This window comes from Gorilla gorilla, chromosome 18, assembly GCF_029281585.2.
Source record: "Gorilla gorilla gorilla isolate KB3781 chromosome 18, NHGRI_mGorGor1-v2.1_pri, whole genome shotgun sequence".
Lineage (NCBI taxonomy): Eukaryota > Metazoa > Chordata > Mammalia > Primates > Hominidae > Gorilla > Gorilla gorilla.
The window spans coordinates 84,966,339-84,986,992 of NC_073242.2; the positions used below are offsets into that span (position 1 = coordinate 84,966,339).

The window sequence follows — 20,654 nt, forward strand, 5'->3', positions numbered from 1 at the left end:
GTTTTCTCCTCTGTCTCTCTTCCTTCTCTCCATCCTGTCTTCCTTCTCTCTCCCTATCTCTCCCTTCCATCTCTCTTCCCTCTTTTTCTTCTCTCTCTCCCTCTCTCTCCCCTCTCTCTTCCTTCCCTCTCTCTCTTCCTTCTCTCTCCCTCTCTCTCTCCCTTCTCTCTTTCTTCCCTCTCTCTGTTCCTTCTCTCCCTGTCTTCCCTCTCTCTTGCTTCTCTCTTTTCCTTCTCTCTCTCCCTCTGCCTCTCTCCTCCCACACACATTTTTACAATTAATTTTTGTATTTCTTTAATAAAAAGTAGAAAATCCAAAATGCAGAAAGAGATCTAATATCCAATGAAAATGTTTCCCTTTCATCTCTTCCCTGCAGATGCCCAGTGACGAGCCTCAGAGGCACTTTCCCAAAGACAGGCTCTGCAGGTACCAGGGTACAAGCGGACACCTTTCTACACATCTGGCAGGAGACTGGACACGTATTCTACATATTGCTCTTCTTATTAAAATTGATCTCATATATAGGACTTGTCACTTATCAAACTGCCATTTGTTGTTCTATAAGCATGTAATATATAAAAACATTTATATGCAATTATATATAAATATATAATGTATATGTCATATTTCTGATCTTTTGCTGGTAAAAGCAATATTTTAGTGTGCATATATACTTTTGCACATGTGGAAGTATAATTACACAAAAACTCTAGAAGTAGAATTGCCAGGCTAAAAACTACATGCATTTTAATCTATGTTATTTATTTTTATAAAGATGGAGTCTCACTCTGTCACCCAGGCTGGAGTGCAGTGGCACGATCATAGCTCACTGCAGCTTCCAACTCCTGGGCTCAAGCAATTCTTCCTGCCTCAGCCTCCCAAAGTGATGGCATTATGGGCATGAGCCACCACACCTGGCTAAGACTACACGCATTTTTTTTATTTTGTAAAAATAAAAACAATTTTTGAGACAGGAGTCTCACTCTGTTGCCCAGACTGGAGTTCAGGGCCATGATCACAGCTCACTGCAGCCTCGAACTCGGGCTCAAGTGATCCTCCCACCTCAGCCTCCTGAGTAGCTGGGACTACAGGTGTGTGCCACCATGCTTGGCTAATTTTGTTTTTTACTATTATTATTATTTTGTAGAGAGGGGGTCTTACTATGTTGCCCAAACTGGTCTGGAACTCCTGGACTCAAGCAATCCTCCCGCCTCAGACTCCCAAAGTGCTGGGATTACAGGTGTGAGCCACCATGCCTGGCCTTACATGCATTTTAAATGTTGATAGACTTCTCTATTAATGTATAAAATTGTTTCTCACACCTGCTTGAATACATTATTTTAAGTGTTTTGTTTTTTTCAACCTTGATTGATGAAAAATAATTCCTTGCTAAGGATGGTCTGCAGTTTTCTTATTATGAGGGAGGTTGAATGGATGTTCATACGTTTAGAAGCCACTTGTGTTTTCTTTTCCATGAACTGTCTGTTTCTATCTGTTACCCAGTTTTCAATTAGGTTATTCTTTTCTTATTAACTTTAGGAGCTCTTTAGACATCAAGGAATTTAACCTTTTGATACATATGTTGTTGACTTTTTCCAGTTTAGGGAGTCCATGTGCCATTACATAGTATGGGCTCAGGAATGGTTGCTGAGAAATAACAGTGACATTTATTAGGTATTCACTCTTACTTTATGGGGCTTATTTTATTTAATCCTTATGACAACCTAGGAGGAAGTTCTTTATTATCTGTGTTGTGAGGATGAAAAACTGAAATAATGAATAAACCACAGTGCACAAATACACTCTATATGGAACGTTCTGTCCTCTTTGTCAAGAGGCCAGTGTGAATAAGTTAAGAGCCTGCATCGTGTAATGTTTCTAACTAAATATTTTAGTGATAACTCCTGTGTGTAATCTTCCCTGTAATTTTTTCTATTGATAACCTCATCTGATTGGTTTATTTTAGGCACCAAATATGTCATAAACTTAAGAATAAATGAGCTAACATCACAAGTAACATTTCACAAGCATTTACATGAGCTCTTCTGGGTGCAGACCACTTTGAGCTGGAATTATGAAAAACATGGTCCTTGCCTCTTAAAGCCTCAGGTTGTGGCCTCATGGGATTTCTGGGAAGGGGAGGGAGGGTAAGACCAGTGGTCAAAGAAAAGGAAGAAAATGGTTCTAGTATATTTAAAAAAAAAAAAATTTAGATTGCTTGAGTGCCCTGAAGTGGCCAAACCTGTAGGTTTCAGTACAAAGAGAAGCCCTCATCAAGCAACTGTCATGGCACTTTTTCATCCTGGCTTCTAAAAATGGAAGGGAGGGCATTTTCCAGAGAAAGGTTGTGTCCGCCTATAAACCACACAGGTAATTAAATGCCAACCCCAAAGTCCTCCAGGCGCTTGCATCGTGGTGGGGTAAGCAAGGGGCTTCATGTGAACTGTGGGAAGTGGCCAGTCCCTTACCGAACATAACAATGTCACCCTTCAGGAAGGCACCACCGAACACAAAGCGGACTTCATCAGCGTAGTCGGCTTTGACAAAAGCTGGCTTCGTGTCTTTAAAGCACTGAGGCCGGTGCCGAAACTCATAGAAGTAGACAGGTGCACCAGCATCTGACAAAAGGTCAGGGAAGGTCAGGCATGCATGCAGCGCGGAGGAGGGGGCTGGCTCTGTGTCCCCACCTATCAAGTCCTGGATATATAGACCCAGGGGTGGGACAGCTCAGAGACAGCTCACTTCCCCCTTCCTCATTTGAGGCTGGAATTTCCTGCTACAGCAGTGCTCATATCCCTAGTGATGAAGAGCTCATGTCTGAGAAGGCAGTAGTTCTGCTTCTCAAAAGAAGTCCTCTATATTCAGCCAAGATCTACTTTGTTGGGACTTTCTCTCAAAGTTCAAGTCTTTTACCCATTATTGGAAAATACTTTCTTTTCATTACTGAACTGTAAGGGTTCTTCTATTCTGGATATGATTATTTTGTCAAATAATTGTACTATGAATATTTTCTTCCAGTCTGTGGTCTGCCTTCTCATTTTCTTAACAATATTTTTAAAGCAAAATGTACATAAGTGAAATCTGCCACTTTAACCATTTTAAAGTATATAATTCAGCGGTTTTTAGTACATTTAGGATGTTGTGCAACTATCACCACTATTTAGGTCCAGAACATTTTCATCACCCCAAACAGAAACCTCAGACCCATTTAGCAGCCACTCCCCATCGGCCCCACTTCTCAGCTTCTGGAAAACACAATTCTACTTTCTGTGTCTATGGCTTTGCCTAATCTGAACATTTCGTATAAATGGGATCATACAACATGTGGCCCTTTGTGCCTGACTTCTTTCACTTAGCAAAATGTTTACAAGGCTCATCTGTGTTGTAGCATCCATCCGTATTTCATTTCTTTTTATGGCAAAATGATAATCCGTTGTAAGTATATACTGAATTTTGTTTATCGATTCATCAGTTGATGAACATTTGGGTTTTAACCATTTTGGCCTATAATGAACAAGGGTGCTATGAACATTCATATAAAATTTTTGTTTGAACATCAGTTTTCAATTATCTTGAGTATATCCCTAGGACTGGATTTGCTAGGTTATATGGAAACTCTATGTTTACCTTTTTGAGGAACAGCCACAACTTTTTTCCACAGTGGCTGCACTGTTTTATGTCCCCAACAGCAGTGTATGAGAGTTTTGGTTTCTCTATATCCTTCACACTTGTTCTTACTCCTTTTCTTTTTAAAAAAAATTATAGCCACCCTAGTATATGACACATGCAAAAGAATAAAGGTAGATTCTTCCCTCATAGTATATAGAAAAACTAACTCAAAATGGATCAAGACCTAAATGTAAAACTAAAACTGTAAACCTCTTATAAGAAAATATAGTGGTAAATTTCCATACCCTTGAATTTGGCAGTGGATTCTTATATATGACACCAAAACCACAACCAACAAAAAAGTGGATGAATTCTATTTCATCAAAATTAAAAACTACTGTGCAACTTTTGTACATTATCAACAGAGTAAGAAGGCAACCCGGCAACCCACAGAATGAGAGAAAATATTTGCAAGTCATGTATCTCATAAGGGATTAATTTCCACAATATATAAGGAACTCTTAAAACTCAGCAACAAAAAACAACTCAATTCAAAAATGGGCAAGGGTCTTAAACGTTTCTCCAAAAACATATATACAAATGTCCAATAAGCACATGAAAAGATGCTCAATATCTCTAATAATTAGGAAAATGGAAATGAAAACCATAATGAGATACTATTTCAAACCCATTAGAATAGTCATTATTTAAAAAACAACAACAACAGAAAATAACAAATGTTGGTCAAGATGTCGAGAAATTGCAACCCTTGTGCATTGCTGGTAGTAATGTAAAATGGTGCAGACACAGTGGAGAACAACATGACAGTTCCTCAAAAAAATTAAACATAGAATTACATATGATCCAGAAATTCTACCTCTGGCATATACCTCAAATAACTGAAAACAGGGACTTGAACAGATATTTCTACAACTATGTTCATTGCGGCATTATAGCCAATAGGCAAATGTAGCCAATAGCCAATTGTTCCTTGCACAATAGCTGAATGGTGGAAACAACGCAAATGTCCATTAATGAATAAATGGATAAACAAAATGTGATATATACATACAATGGAGCATTATTCAGCCTTAAAAAAGAAGGAAATTCTGATGTATAGTACAGCATATAGGAATCCTGAGACCTTATGCTATGTGAAATAAGCCAGACAAAAGGACAAATATTGAATGATTCAACTTACATTGAGTAACTAAAGTCACTAAAGTAACTAAAAAGTCAGTCACAGAGACAGAAAGTAGAATGGTGGTTATTGGGGTCTGGGGGAAGGAGGGGTAGGGAGTTATTTTTAATAGGTACTGATTTTCAGTTTGGGATGATAAAAACGTTCTGAAGATGTATAGTGGTGATGGTTGTACAACAATATGAATGTACTTGATACCATTGAACTATACACTTAAAATGGTTAAAATGGTAAATTTTTTATTAAGCATATTTAACTACAATTTTTAAAATGTAAAAAAGAGTATGCCATTTCATTTATAAATATTTGTGAATTTTCCAGATTTCCTTTTCTTACTGATTTCTAATTTCATTCCCTTGTGTTCAAAGAAGATACTCTGCATGATTTCCATCCTTTTACATTTATTGGGATTTGTTTGGTGATCTAACATATGGTTGATTCTGGAAGATGTTGCATGTGCACTTGAGAAGAATGTGGAATCTAATGTTACGGGGTGGAGTATTTGGCTGCATTTAAAATAGTTGATTTAAAGTCTATTACTTTAGGAGTTCCATTACTCCTTATAGCTATAATGTTTGTTCCATTACTACGTATGGCTAAGATGTTGGGGAAGACATTTCTAGAAAGAAAAAATCCTTGGGGACGGCGCCCAGAAAATTATAGGGAGATGAGAATTTTCTACATGGTCCTGAAGAAGGGGAAGAAACAGAAACAACTTATCAACATTCCCAAACTCTGAAAGGCAGGTGAATGACGCAGGTCCCCATGGCATGTTTCCATCCAGACACACCTGGAAATGCCCTCTCCATGAGGGAACAGAGGCAGAGAAGGCAGCCGGTCAGTAGACAACATGGATTTCCGTGGCCACCAGCCTCACTGGGCTGTGGTCCTGGAGCGGGGTGCTCAGATACTCACCTCTGTGATATCAAGCTGTGATCAGTGCAGGGACCACAAAGAACACATCTCCAAGCAAGTCCAGAAGACTGTCTCGGATTTCAGTCAGGGAGTGCTTGTCACGGAAGTATTCATTAGCCACAAAGTGCAAATACTGAGGCGGGATGTGCTGTAAAAATATCGTAGTCCTAGGAGATCCAGGTCAACCACAATGGCCAACATGTTAAACACTCACCTGTGCAGGTATGATTCTGAATGCTTTACCCACATTGCTTCATTTAACCCACACAGCAACCCTATGATGCAAGTATCAAAACTAGCCCTGTTTCACAGATTAAGAAACTGAGGCTTAGAGAGGTGAAGTGGTTCGGTCCAACTGGAAGAACCATGATTCTTTCACAAGTCTATTTGCATCCAAATCCCATGCTCCTGACCACAGGCTTCTCTCTCATGTCTCAGAATGAGTCACTTCTGGGCAGAACTGGCTGCATCATCGTGGAGCTCAGTGCAAGGTAAAAACATAAACTGCTTGTTCAAAAAATCATTAAGAATTTCAAGATGGTAACAGCGGAGCACTAAACTAAATGTAGGACCCTTCTGAGCAACAAGGTCCTCTGTGACTACATGGGCAGAACATCCATGAAACCAGCCCTGTTCCTGGTACCAGTGCTGCCTCCAGCCCTTAGCTATTATCTTACCTAAGCTAGTTGGTCTCTTGGAGCCTCAGTTTCCTCCTCTGTAGGGATGTGGAGGATTATATGAGATGTGAAGAGAAAAGTATGCTGCTTGGCCCAGAGCAGTTATTTAGTCCTGTTGTTTCCCCTGGGCCCCATTGCTGAGCGCCTTAATAGGACATTCGATGCTTCTCTGACCTGGCACCAGCCTGCCTCCCAGGCTTCTCCCTCTCAACTTTCCCTAGGCACTAATGGCAGAGAGTGCATGGTAAATTCCATGAAGATTCAGGGATCTGGTGCTCTAGGAAATGCTGGAAAGGTGTTGCAGCTCAAACCCCTACCATTAAGACAGCAGCCCTTGATGGGTTTCTTTGGACTTTGGAGGCAAGGAAGTGTACACCACATTGGGGAATGCTGCTCAGACTCATTTATTGGGTCCTCAGGAGGCTGGTGGTTTTTAATCAGGCCAGAGCAAGGGAGGCCTCTGCAGTAGGTCCAGTCTATGGTATAAGGGCCTGGCCTCTTTGGCCATATAGCCAGCAGACTCCATGGTGCTGGTGATGTCCAAGGTGGGTATAGATGCTGTGTGGAGTCTCAGGTGAGTCCCCATAGGACAGTCAGCGTGCAAAATCCTAGGGTTCTGGGGTAAGACTATGACTTCTGCATCAGAGAACTACTTACTGTTTACAAAGCAGCCCCTAGCATGCTACTGTGCCTAGGAGAAACACATGCCCTTCCATTCCTCTTGCACTTTCCCGCACAGCCTACTTCCCACTCTACTTGAAATGTCCTTCTGCTCAGTTGTTCCCCTCCCCTAAGGCTTAGATCAATGAGCATCTTCTCCATGAGGCCATCTCCAATCCACCTGAGAATTCCACTGTATAACTTATATCATCAATATCTCTCAAACCTTAGTGCCAATTCATCATCAGACAGCTGCAACTCGTCAAACATCCCTCCACCAAGGGGGCCTGAGGGATATCTGCCTGTAGTGTTTCTTTCTGTTTTCTTTCCTTTTTTTTTTTTTTTTTTTGAGACAGAGTCTCTCGCTCTATTGCCCAGGCTACAGTACAGTGGCGAGATCCTGCAGCTTCAAATTCCCAGGCTCAACAATCCTCCTGCTTGGCCTCCCAAGTAGCTAGCACCACAAATGCACACCACCAGGCCTGGCTAATTTTTTTATTTTTTGTAGAGACAAGGTCTCCCTGTGTTGCCCAGGCTGTTCTTGAACTTCTGGGCTCAAGCAATCCTCCTGCCTTGGCCTCCCAAAGTGCTGGGATTGCAGATGTGAGCCACCATGCCCAGTTTCAGAGGGCTTTTTCTAAAATAGAAATCAAATAATGTCCTTCTTCCTTCTGTTCTCAGTCTTTAGGATGAAGTCTATGTTCAGTACATAGCTTACAACAGCTGAAAGCATTCTCTCCTGCTGCAGCCAACCCTCAGCTGATCTCTTCACACCCCTCTGCTCCCAGTTGGTCCTCTTGGTTCTTCCCAGTTTCTCCACCCACCCCTTCCATCACCAGACAAGCTCCATTAATCCTCCAAATCCTTCTCCCCAAGAGAGCCACCTGTCCCCTCCTGTGGGCACCACAGAGCCTTGGACATCCCTGTGCTTCCTGTGTACTGTATTGAAGTGTCTTGTCATCTCTGTCCACCCCACATTGCACCCCAGTGCCCAGGGAAGTGCAGGGGCATGTGGACTCTCACTACACATGTGTTCCATGGACAAGTGAACAAAATGAACATCGGCACTGAGTCCATACTGAATAAACGTTTATGGAAAAAGAGGAAGATGGAAAAAGGAGAAAAGAAAGGAAGGAAAACAATCCATCTCTATATCCTAGTGTCTAGAGTAAGATCAGATACTGCTAAGTTTGTGCAGTGAATGAATGAATTAGTGATGGAACAATAAATGAGTGAATGAACGAGTAAATGACTGGTCTTGCAGAACCTGGCCTGATGCCTGGCTGGTGTGTAGTGAACACAGATCCCCAGTCCCATGTGTGTTTCAGCATTCAGAGCTTTTCAGACTGTAGGTAGATAATGCAGCACCTATGCTGCGTGTTATGACACAGGCTCAGGGTGGGGGAAACACCCCAACACCCACATTAATGCATCCACAGAGAAACATCTGAATAGTGGGATAAATAAAATGAATAAATGTGTGGGAACAAAAATGACTGATAGCCACAAATCAGTCAAGGTCTGGTTCGGCTGCTGGGTGGGTTACAAAAAGCCTCTGGGTTTTCGGAGTTCTTCCAGGTCGGGGATTGTGGATTGGGTTTGTGGGCCTATTGATATAGTTTCGACCTGTGTCCCCCACCAAATCTCATGTTGAATTGTAATCTCTAATGTTGGAGGTGGGGCCTGATGGGAGGTGATTGGATTGTAGGGGCAGTTTCTCATGAGTGGTTAGCACCACGGTGCTGTTCTCATGATAGAGTTCTCACGAGATTTGGTTGTTTAAAAGTGTGTGGCACCTCCTCCCTCTCTCTCTTCCTCCTGCTCTGGCCATGTAAGACGTGACTTCTTCCCCTTCACCTTCCACCATGATTGTAAGTTTCCTGAGGCCTCCCGAGAAGCTGAGCAGATGCCAGCATCAAGCTTCCTGTACAGCCTGCAACATCATGAGCCAATTAAGCCCCTTTTCTTTATAAATTACCCAGTCTCAGGTATTTTTCTTAATGGAAGTGCAAGAGTGGACTAATACACCTATGCTTAGTAAAGGTCTATTGAATGACTGAGTGAGTGAGGAGTGTCTGTGCCCTTGGCTTCTCCTGCTGAGTGTGACCTAGGGCTATCTGTTAAGTGCATGTGTCTCTGGAGTACTGCAGCCTCCCAAGCTACTCACCAGGATGTTTTGTATCAGATGGAGGGCAAGAGACTTGTTGGAGCCACTGAGGATCTCAGGAGCCTCCTTCTGTGGAGAGAAGTGTGTCCTCTGTAAGCCATCTGGTCATCAGAAGGTAAACCCATCTCCCCAAGGGCCTAGGCAGCTGACTTTCACAGGGGAAGTTGGATAAGGAGCCCTCAAGCCCAAGCAGCCACGTGTGGAAATGGCCTCAGTGTGCTTGTCAGATAGTTAATTTCTTCTCACTTTTGATAAAAAGCAGCTGTTCCTTGTCATTACACCTGCAGCCTTGTGGGGCCCAAGTGGCCACCTTGTGGGAAGGCTCCCATTATGGGCTTAATTGTGGCCCCCTCAAAATTTACACGTTGAATTTACACGCAATTCAGAATGTGACTATTTGGAGTTAGTACTTTTAAAGGGGTGATTATGTTAAAATGTGGCTGTTAGAGTAGGTCCTAATCCAATCTGGCTGATGTCCTTATGAGAAAAGAAAGTTTAGACACACAAAGCGGTATCAGCACCTTGATCTCGGACTTCCACACCCTAGAACTGTGAGAACATGAATGTCTGTGGTGTAAGCCTCCCAGTCTATGGTATTTTATTATGGCAGCACTGACTGCCTAAGAGGCCCCAACTTGGCTTTGACACCAAGTTCAAAGAGAAGCCAGAAAATTTCCAAACTGGTGTTAGTTGTTCTCCTTCTAAAGACCTTTGTGGGTGGGGCCACAAAGAAGAGAAGCCACAGTGGGAGGTCAGGCAGTGGCTGAAATCACAGGCTCCCTGAGCTGCCCTCACCAGCTGAGAACTTGGCAAGGGACTCAACTCTTCCTGCCTCAGGCTCCTCATCTGTAAAATGGAGTTTGCAACAAGTACCTCCCGTGAGGGTGGTGATGAGAACTGAGCGAGTTGATATTTGTAAAGCTCTTACAATGGTACTTTGTATGTAGTAAGCACTTCATGTGATTATTTGTTAAATTACCACTTTCTGGCAAAATTACCGCTTTAAAATGTGAGGCGGCAGAAACGCTATCCACTTGACAAATGAATTTTCTTGGTATGTTTTCTGCTGAAAATCTTGGGGTAATGATTCACTAGGGCTGATACCTAAATGAATACTAGTGCAGTACCTGTCTCCTGGAATCTCAGGGAATCCTCAGAGTCATTTAAATTATCCACAAGCATATTTTAACTACTAAAAACCTTATCTGCACATTAAGGAGCTGGGATTTGTTTCTTGGGGATTTCCTGTGGCCTCTAACAGCTAGCAAGGGGTTTAACTGCAAATTCACATGGAATTTCAGCACCCACACAGGCTTTTGAGCTCTGCAAATTCTGTCACTTGAATAACTCCAATATCTAGCATTTACTGAGCACTGACTATATGCCAGGCTGTTTGATGTATACCTGTGAGGCAGGTGCTAAGATTAGCCCTATTTCACAGATGAAGGAATGGAAGCTCAGAGAGGGTGGGCAACTCCCCTAATATCACACAGCAGGTAAGCAGAGAACTCGATATTTAAAAGGAGAGCCTAGGCTGGGTACCAGCCCATGCCTGTAATTCCAGCACTTTGGGAGGCCAAAGCAGGTGGATCACTTGAGGTCAGGAGTTGGAAACCAGCCTGGCCAACATGGTGAAACACTGTCTCCACTAAAAATACAAAAAAAAATTAGCTGGGCATGGTGGTGGGTGCCTGTAATCCCAGCTACTCGATAGGCTGAGCCAGGATAATCACTTGGACCCAGGAGGTGGAGGTTGCAGTGAGCCAAGATCCACCACTGCACTCCAGCCTCAGCAACAGAGAGAGACTCCGACTCAAAAATTAAATTAAATTAAATTAAATTAAATTAAATTAAAAAGGCAGAGCCTAAATGCATAAAAATTATACACCCCTGTCTCCTTACTAGCCAGGAGATGTTAGAAAGCCACTTTAGCTGCTCTGAGCCTCAGTTTCTTTAAAATAGGGGAAATCATGCCTGTTTTCAAGTTGTTGCTTGGATGGCCTGTGCTTGGCACTGGAAGGCACTGGGGAACTGGTTACAGAAGTTACAGCGGTGATTGTCATCACTAGCACCTGCCTTCTTCTTTCTAACACACACCCAGAAATCACTGAAAGGCCTTACTTAAGCCATGAACTGTGATTCAGTGGCCTCGTCTGCAACATGAGGACAAAAATCCCTAGTCCCACTTCAAAACATTGCCCTGGAGGTCAAATTAATAATGGCAGAACATGCTTTCACAACTCAATGAACTTGGGACTCTGGTTCTAGACAGCCAACAACTAGCTTTGTAATTTGACAGACCTCTTTATTTCTTAACCCTATTTCCTCCAGCTTAAAATAAGGAGGCCAATCTATATAAATGAGCTTCAACAGTATTAGGAATTTGAAGTCTCCACTCTTCTAAGGACAGATGAAAAGTTTATTTCCAATGAAGAGAGTCTTCCTATGCCACAGAATCAAAAAATCATGGGTCTTTCCCAGCACCTGGGCCTCAGCTCAACAATCACTCCCTAGAAGAGCCTTTCCTGACCACCTGTTATCCTCCCTAAAGATACTTTCTCTCCCCACTTGTGTCCTTCATACATCTATCACTCTCTGAAATCATCTTCTCAATCTCATGTCCTATCTGTCTCTCCCCACCAGAGTGTAAGCTCCCAGAAAGCTCATATGCTCAGTTTTTATAAGCCTCTAATAAATGCTCAGTACATACTTGTTGAAAAAATAAAATGATTTAACAATTTTGCAGCTTATACAACCTTAGCATTCGAGGATGTCAAATGCCAAAACCAAGGCTGGATGTGAAATTTTGAAGGACTGAAGTTTTTCAAACCTATCTGAATGTCAGCTCTGAAGTGGTAACTGCATTTTTTGGAAACGATCATTTATAATACTGTTTGAACAAAGACCAAATGGACCGATCCCCTCTTTCCTTTTTATACAGTTGTTTCTTCCACCCTAAACCTTATTACATGAGAAGCAAGGCAGACACTTGCTGTGACTGGCCCGGTCCTCACTTGCCCTCTTTCAGAGAGAGTAAAGGTGATCACTGTGTGCTTGGCTGGTGGGCTCCAGCACTTACAACACCTGATGTCTTCTGTGGAAATGCCCAGCTGTTGAAGCCAAAGCTGCATCACGGTTTGAGGGAGTGGCAGTATGGACAGCCAGAATTCTTACCATAGGCAGCAGGAAGCCACACTCGTGGTTATTGACTCCGATGGTGGAAGGAATTGCTTTAAATGCTTTCTGAGACAATAGATCTAGAGGCTCATTAGGAAAGAAAGCACCATCAACCACTCGAGTGAAAGACTTTGTTTTCTGTAATAAGGAAGAAAAAAATCATCAGCTATCATCAGCTATTTCTGTTCACAAAATCTGCTGTCCCAAATCCTGGCCAAGAAAAGCCAACCCAGTCTAGCACTGGCTTAAATGCACTTAAAAAGTAAAAACAAACAGCTCAATATATCAGCTCAATATATCAGTCCCTGGCAGCTCTGCCATGTACTTGGGTGAGGGGGCTAAACTTGTCTGTGCCTTATTTTCTCATCTGCTAAATGGGAATAATAATAATATCTACCAAGAAAAACAGTGGCCTGTTATATGGTTTGGCTGTGTCCCCACCCAAATCTCAAATTATAGCTCCCATAATTCCCACATGTTGTGGCAGGGACCTGGTGAGAGGTAATTGAATCATGGGGGCAGGTCTTTCCCATGCTATTTGCATGATAGTGAATAAATCTCATGAGATCTGATGGTTTTATAAAGGGGAGCTCCCCTGCACAAGCTTTTTTTTTGCCCACCACCATGTAAGATGTGCCTTTGCTCTTCCTTCACCCTCTACCATGATTGTGAGACCTCCCCAGCCTTGTGGAACTGTGAGTTTATTAAACCTCTTTCCTTTATAAATTACCCAGTCTCAGGTATGTCTTTATTAGCAGCATGAGAAGAGACTAATACAGCCTAGCCCAGAGATTCTCAAAGTGTGGTTCCTAGACCAGCAGCATCAGCATCATCTGGGAACTTGTGATAAATGCACATTCCAGGCCCACTTCAGGCTCCTCAATAAGAAACTCTGGGGTTGGCATGTAGCCCAGGAACCTTCTTGTAGCCGGTCCTCCAGGTGATCCTGATGCATGTTCAAGTTTGAGAACCACTGGCCAAATGCAAAGGGAAAAATGGTGGTAGATGAAGTGATCAGGACTGTAGGGTTGTAGGAGACTGCAGGTGTCTCCCTGAGACACAGTGCCTTGGACATGCCTGGATATTTTTTGGGTCTCAGAAAGCAACACTCAGCCCTAATCATGGTTTCTTTAGGTTTCTGTTTTGAGATTTGGGTAGAAAGGAGCACATGAAAGAGTTCGACACATCAGGTCCAGGACTTATTATCCATTTCACTGAGTCTAGCATGGCTCAGAGTGGACATTCAGTACACACCACATGACTAGCAAATATTGAAATCTGAAAGATAATGATCTTGTCCATTCAAAGACTGTCATCAAAGGCTCTCAAGATTGGAAGGGACATAAAAGATCACCCGGTCCAATTAACTGTCACTGATAGAAAGTTTGTCAGCAGTCAGCTAGATTTTGCTTGAATACCTGGAGAGGTGGGCATCTCACCACCTTCTAAAGGAGCCCAGTCCTTTTCCAGACAACTGAGGTCTTGGAAAGTTTTCAGTTACACAAAACTAAAATGACTTCCTAATAGAACTTCCAGCTCCTGATTTTGACTTCAGCTTCTGGAAGCATGCATAACAAGTGTGGTCCTTCTCTCAGTGAGATGCTTTCAGGGACTTAGAGACAAGCCTTGTACTTTGCTGAATCTTCTCCAGGCTAAGTTGCACCCCTGCCCCAACAATTTTCTTAAATTACCTACAAGGGTTCTATATCCCTACTTATTTTTTTACAGCTGTTACCAAGTACCCCAATCCTCCTCTTTTCTATGTTCCAAATTCAAATAAATAACAGAGGGGTAGGATTTGTTCATCTCTCCATTCGAAGGGCAAGCCTACCCCCAAAACTGCCCCCTCTGTCCTCACCTGGCTGAGGGTCAGCAGCTCCTTGGAGGGTTTTGTCCTCACCTCAGCAGGGCCTCAGAGTCTGACGCATTGAAATGTGCAACCACCTGCAGCTATTTTGTAGAGAAGGACCGGGTTAGAGCATGATATTGAAAGCATCTAGGAAAATGAAAGCTTGAAAATGCCCTCCAATCAGCCACAGGCTGGCCCTCCATATATGAGTCGATCCTGCTAACACTGCCTAGACCCACGCCCCTATAATTGAAGGTGCACATGGTGGACAGTTTCCCACTGCATCACCCTCAGTCTCTTGCCTGGCTCTCCTTGTCATCTTTAGTAAACACCACAGCTGGAGATGGGAGTTTGTCAGTCTGTGGCTGTGGAATGGAATCAAGATTCCTGGTCACAAAGAGATCAGTCCTGTGAGCTTGGCTGCATTGGTATTTTGCCCCTCTGGAGGCTAGAAGCCCAACCTTGAGGTGCTGAATGAAGACAAACACCAAGAGCGAGGAGCAGCTTTGGAAGCTCCTTCATTGTCAGTACAGGCAGGACTCCAGATCAGATTCTCAGCTTGTCAGCCCTGCCCAAGCCCCAGGCCCACTCACAGCCTGGAATGTCCTACCTGTCTTTTTCCCTGCCTCTATACCAATCCTTTTCATTCTTTAAGGCCTAACTCCTTCCCTCCACGATGTCCTTTCAGGGCATTGCAGCCCCCAGAAACCCCTTCCTCATCCAATCTCCTATAAGCTCGATGTTCCCCACCTTCCATGCCTGGCTCGTTGCTGAACATCTGCTTTCCTTGTCACTGAACCTCCATATTTGTAGAACTCACTCCCTGAAAGTGGTGGTTCTTAATCTTCTGGGAGTCATGGATACTCTGAGAATCCAGTCAAAGTTACAGACCCTCTCCCTGGGAAAACGTGCAAGCATGTGGAGTCTGGTACAATTGTGGAACCGCTTCCCAAACCTATCCATGGATTCCAGGATTTAATCCTATCCATGGATAGGTGATAAAAAGATTATATTGCCCTCAAATTTAGGATGTGCTTTCTCCACTGATAAATCCCAAAATTCTAACAGAGCAGGGAAAATAGTGGGCACTCAGTGATGTGTGTCAAATGAATAAATATGTGCCCAAACTGAAAATAGCTTTATGGAGAATGTTACCAAAATCAATATTTCTGTGTATTGAGGGAATTTTTTTAAATTGCATAACTCTATGTTTCTGCTCTTGGTATATACTGTTATTTTCTGTAAGATGTTTAAGAAAATTTACCACAAAAATGATTAATACTCAAGAGATGGCTGCACAGCCCAGTGCTTAATTAATATGCATTGAATGAAACAGCTCATTCATTAACTCATTCATCCAGAACATTTATGGCTGGCTGATTTATACCAGGTATTATGCTGGGGGCCTGAAGGACAGAGAGATCCTGGTCTCTAGGGCATCACTATCTAGTAGATAATTAAGACAAGATGACAAATATCGTGGGATAGATGCCCCTTATAATCCCATGCCAGACAACATGAATCAGTCACAGCATTATTTCCCACTGAGCTGGAAACAGCCTCTGAATCTTTCTTAACATAATGCCCTGGGTATTCATTCCCAGTAGAGTAGTGTAGGCACAGAAGAACTGTATAGGATACAGGGGACTGACTTATCTATCACAAGCAAAGAATAACGGATAAGACATAAGAACCATAATGCACATACACACACACTTGTGCACACCAGTGGTGTGGCATTGTGTAGCTAGACCCATTTCCTGTTGAACCAGACCTTTCACGGAGGAACAAGGTTCACCTTGGGCCAGCATGAGGTGCCTTGGGCATGGTCACTAAGGAAAGCCAAACACATGGTGAGAAGGTGCCTGACCACATTCTCTGCTAACTGAGGAGAGGAAGCTGGCAAGGTGTTAACAGTATACGTACGTCCTCACTCTTCTCATAATCATGGGCCTTCAGGTAAGGGATGATGGCCACCCCACTCTCCATGATGGCTTTGTGGAATAAGCCTTTGGCCATGGGAGACAGTATCTGGAGAGAGAACACAGAAGACCCAGGAAAGGTTACTCCCCACCAACACACATACCATTCATCCCTCTTCAAAGAAACCTTCCCAGGAAGCCTCCTTAAAAGCTCTAAGCTTAGAGGGGAAAAAAGCCCTGGTTTAGGGGTTAAAGGACTAGCTGTGAAGGTTTGGGCAAGTTACTCAACCTCTCTGAGCCCCTGGTTCTTCATGGACTTTGATGTCAAATGTTCAGGCATGTGATTTCTAGCTCCTTCACTTTCTACCTAGGTAACCTCGGACAAGTTGCTTAATATTTTTTTATTTCTTTTTTTTTGAGATGGAGTCTCGCTCTGTGGCCAGGCTGGAGTGCAGTGGCGTGATCTCAGCTCACTGCAACCTCCGACTCCCAGGTTCAAGTGATTCTCCTGCCTCAGCCTCCAGAGTAGCTGAGATTACAGGTGCGCACCACCACGCCCAGCTAATTTTTGTATTTTTAGCAGAGACGGGATTTCACCATATTGGCCAGGATAGTCTCAATCTCCTGACCACTCACCTCGGCCTCCCAAAGTGCTGGGATGACAGGCGTGAGCCACCGCACCCAGCCAAGTTGCTTAACATTTCTAAGTATCGGTTCACTCCCCTGTAAAACTGGAGTAAAAATTGAGCCCGTATCACAAAACTGTTGTGAGGAGCAGGGGAAGTAATAAACATAGAACTCTTCACAGAGGTTCTGGTCAAATTTTGCTCATGAAATAATGGTTGTTACAATATATGAAAAGTTAGGTTAATATAATCCACCTTAGAAGGTAATTTTGAAGATGTAAAAAGACCACATATATTGTCAAGTGCTATTCAGCAGAAGCTCTCTTAACTTACCACCATGTTACTGATTTCTGCAATTAACCTGCCAACTGATGCCAAGGAAATGCTGACCATTCTGAGCCAGTGGACCATTTTCTAACACCTCTGTACATTTCTCTTCTCACCAGTTTCTTGCCAAGAATCAGGTGTGTTTGCTTCCAAACCTGTTTTGTCAATTTCACTTGTTATTGTAATTACATAATCAATGAAATACCATGAGAACAAATGAACTGTATGTGTACAAAGAAAATCAAATTATGTCTGGAAAAAAAATTCTTGATAAAGGATGGCTAAAAAAATATTGCTGTCAGGCCAGGCATAGTGGCTCACGCCTGTAATCCCAGCACTTTGGGAAGCCAAAGCAAGAGGATCACTTGAGCCCAGAAGTTCAAGACCATCCTGGGCAATATAGCTAGACCCCATCTCTAAAAAAATTAAAAAAAATTAAAGAAAAGAATTAGCTGGGCATGGTGGCGCATGCCTGTAGTCCTAGCTCCTTGGGAGGCTGAGGCAGGATGATTGCTTATGACCAGGAGTTTGGGCTGCAATGAACTGCAATCGCCCCACTGCTTGCCAGCCTGGGCAACAGAGTGAGAACTTGTCTCAAGAAAAATATTGCTGTCACCGGACACGGTGGCTCACGCCTGTAATCCCAGCACTTTGGGAACCCAAGGTGGGTGGATCACCTGAAGTCGGGAGTTCGAGACCAGCCTGACCAACATGGAGAAACCCCATCTCTACTAAAAATACAAAATTAGCTGGGCATGGTGGCACATGCCTGTAATCCCAGCTACTCGGGAGGCTGAGGCAAGAGAATTGGTTGAACCCAGGAAGCGGAGGTTCTGGTGAGCCTAGATTGCACCATTGCACTCCAGCCTGGGCAACAAAAGTGAAACTCCATCTCAAAACAAAACAAAACAAAAAAACCATATATGTGTGTGTGTGTGTATATATATATATACATATATATGTATATATATATATACACACACATACTATACAAATATATAGATATAGATATATAGATATACATCTCTCTATATATATTGCTGTCAAATTGTGTGTGGACAAGAAAGAAGTAAAATATTTGCAGGAAAAGTATACAAATCCCAAATGCGCTAAAGTCAGACTGCTTTGCAGGCATCTTTAAGTTTGCGCCCACTGTAAAGAAACTGAAACTGCAGTTTGAGGACAGTGAATTTTGCAGGTGGTTTATGCAAGACAATCCATGTTGGAAATCGAGTCAGCAGACCAACTCTGCAAACATAAGGCCCTGTATCAAACTGTTGGTGAGGGAATATACATTTTACGGTTTAAATTGAAATAAAATATTTACATGCATCTTTTGGCATTTCATGTCTTAGCTGAGTTTCCTATTAAACAAGTAATTACCACTCTGGCAATTGAATACTAGGGTTTTTTCTCTACAAATATAAGGGATTTTTCCTCAAATTATTACTCACTATGTGACCTTAGGTGATTTATTTAAACTTTCCCGGTGACAGCTGTCTTGTCCGTGAAATGAGACTGAGCCCCTAACTCATAATGTGTTGTGAGGCTTGAAAAAGACAATGTGTATTAAAGGGTTTGTTCAACATGAAGGCACCAATCAAATGTTAGTGACTCATCATCATTTTTGGAACCTCCGGCACTGAGATTCGTTCAAACCACAAAGCAGAGAACTCACAAGACTAGAAACACTTATGGCTCCCGCGGACTCGCCAAAGATGGTCACAGAGCTGGGGTCCCCACCGAAGAACTCGATGTTCTTCTGGACCCAGGACAGAGCAGCCACCTGGTCCTTGAAGGCCCAGTTCCCCGGAGCGTGCTGATCCCATGTGCTGAGGACAAGAGGCAGGGTGAGAATTCTTAGTCAGCCATGGTGTGTTTCCCACAGCCCTGGAAGTTCTCAGCAGAGGCTGTGGGCAGGTGTCAGTGGGGAGGGGACTGAGAGTCAGAGGCCTGGAGGAGCTGGGGAAACCGGACTCAGTTCTCACACTTTGCTGAGATTTGGATTTCTTTGAGAATTTGATGAAAGCTATGTACCTGAGAAAAATGCACATTCAATATTGTAGCTGCAATTTCAAGTATTCACAGGTTCCTCAGAATCCATGAATCCCAATCCATGAATCCTGTGTTGCCCAGGCTTGTCTGGAATCCATGAATCCATTCCTGAGAGTTGATCTGTACTAGAAAGCAAGAAGTTTCCTGAGCACAGAATTTTCCATGAAACTAAATTAATAGTAGTCACAATAACAATTAACAGGCCAGGCACGGTGGCTCATGCCTGTAATCCCAGCACTTTGGGAGCCCGAGGCGGGCAGATCACGAGGTCAGGAGATCGAGACCATCCTGACTAATATGGTGAAATTCCGTCTCTGCTAAAAAAAAAAAAAAAAAAAAAAAAACCAAAAAATTAGCTGGACACAGTGGCAGGCGCCTGTAGTCCCAGTTATTCGGGAGGCTGAGGCAGGAGAATGGCGTGACCCCCGGGAGGCGGAGCTTGCAGTGAGCTTAGATCATGCCACTGCACTCCAGCCTGGGCAACAGAGCGAGGCTCTGTCTCAAAAAAAATAAAAATAAAAAAATAAAAAAACAAACAAAAAACAATAACAGCAGCTGCAGCATGTACCAGACACTGTTCTAAGGGCTTTAAGGCTAATACTCCTACAACCCTCACACCTACGAGGTAGGTGGTGCTGGGTTTTCTCCCTTTGTTTTTTTGGGTCTTCTCCACCCTTCTCTGCCCTGCCGCTCAAAAGCTGACCTCTAGGAATGACATCACCCAGGCCTCAGCTGTGTGCCATGAGGGTGGGCTAGAGAGAGACTGCGATGTTTATCCCCCAACCCCGTGCTCCCTCTCTGCTGGGAAGTGTTTGGGCAGAGGCTGCTTTTCTCCACAGAAGCAGCTCATGCCAGCTCCCTTCCACTAAACCTGTGAGCCTGCTGTCAGGAGACCAACGGATACATCATCTCTTTAATTCAGGCACAGAGAGGTTAAACCCCCTTGCCCAAGAGCTAGAAAGCTGCAGTTTTGGGATCCCACATCCCCATGCTGCTGCCCCTGCACAATTGCATGTTTCCCGGGATGGGATTAATGGGAGAACAAATGAAACAAGTGGAAATGCCATAGAACCAAAGAAATGTCTAGACCGAAAGCATGCATGCAGTGCACGCTATATATGCACGTCACCTGGGGCACATTCTACTCCCCTCCATTTTCCAGTTCTCCAGACTGCTCCTTCCCCTGGGTCCCCTCCACTGTCTATGACCACTGAGCTGGCTCTCACTCCACCTGCTCTCTCCCAGGCCTCTGCTCAAGAGTCAAGCCCTGCCAATTTTACCTCCATTCTACTGTGGCTCCCACTCTGGTCCCCGATTCTCCATCTCTGTTTATCCTGAGAAGCATTATACCTTAGTGGTTACTATCTCAGCCTCGAGCACAGGATTCACAGCCTGGCCACGTATTATCTGGGTGACCTTGGGCAAATCACTTAACCTGCTTTGCCTCAATGGTTCTCATGTCTAAAATG

At 43.4% G+C, this 20,654-nt stretch overlaps 1 protein-coding gene across 1 annotated transcript in view; it reads right to left on the reverse strand.

Moving 5' to 3' along the window:
• CES5A (carboxylesterase 5A) overlaps positions 1 to 20,654 on the reverse strand; it is a 28,890-nt gene that overhangs the window by 725 nt on the left and 7,511 nt on the right. The window contains 8 exon segments of the mRNA XM_019011408.4: positions 2,469 to 2,618; positions 5,726 to 5,873; positions 9,230 to 9,298; positions 12,404 to 12,544; positions 14,265 to 14,305; positions 14,308 to 14,356; positions 16,182 to 16,286; positions 18,809 to 18,962. Coding sequence (XP_018866953.4) covers positions 2,469 to 2,618; positions 5,726 to 5,873; positions 9,230 to 9,298; positions 12,404 to 12,544; positions 14,265 to 14,305; positions 14,308 to 14,356; positions 16,182 to 16,286; positions 18,809 to 18,962 — 857 coding nt within the window.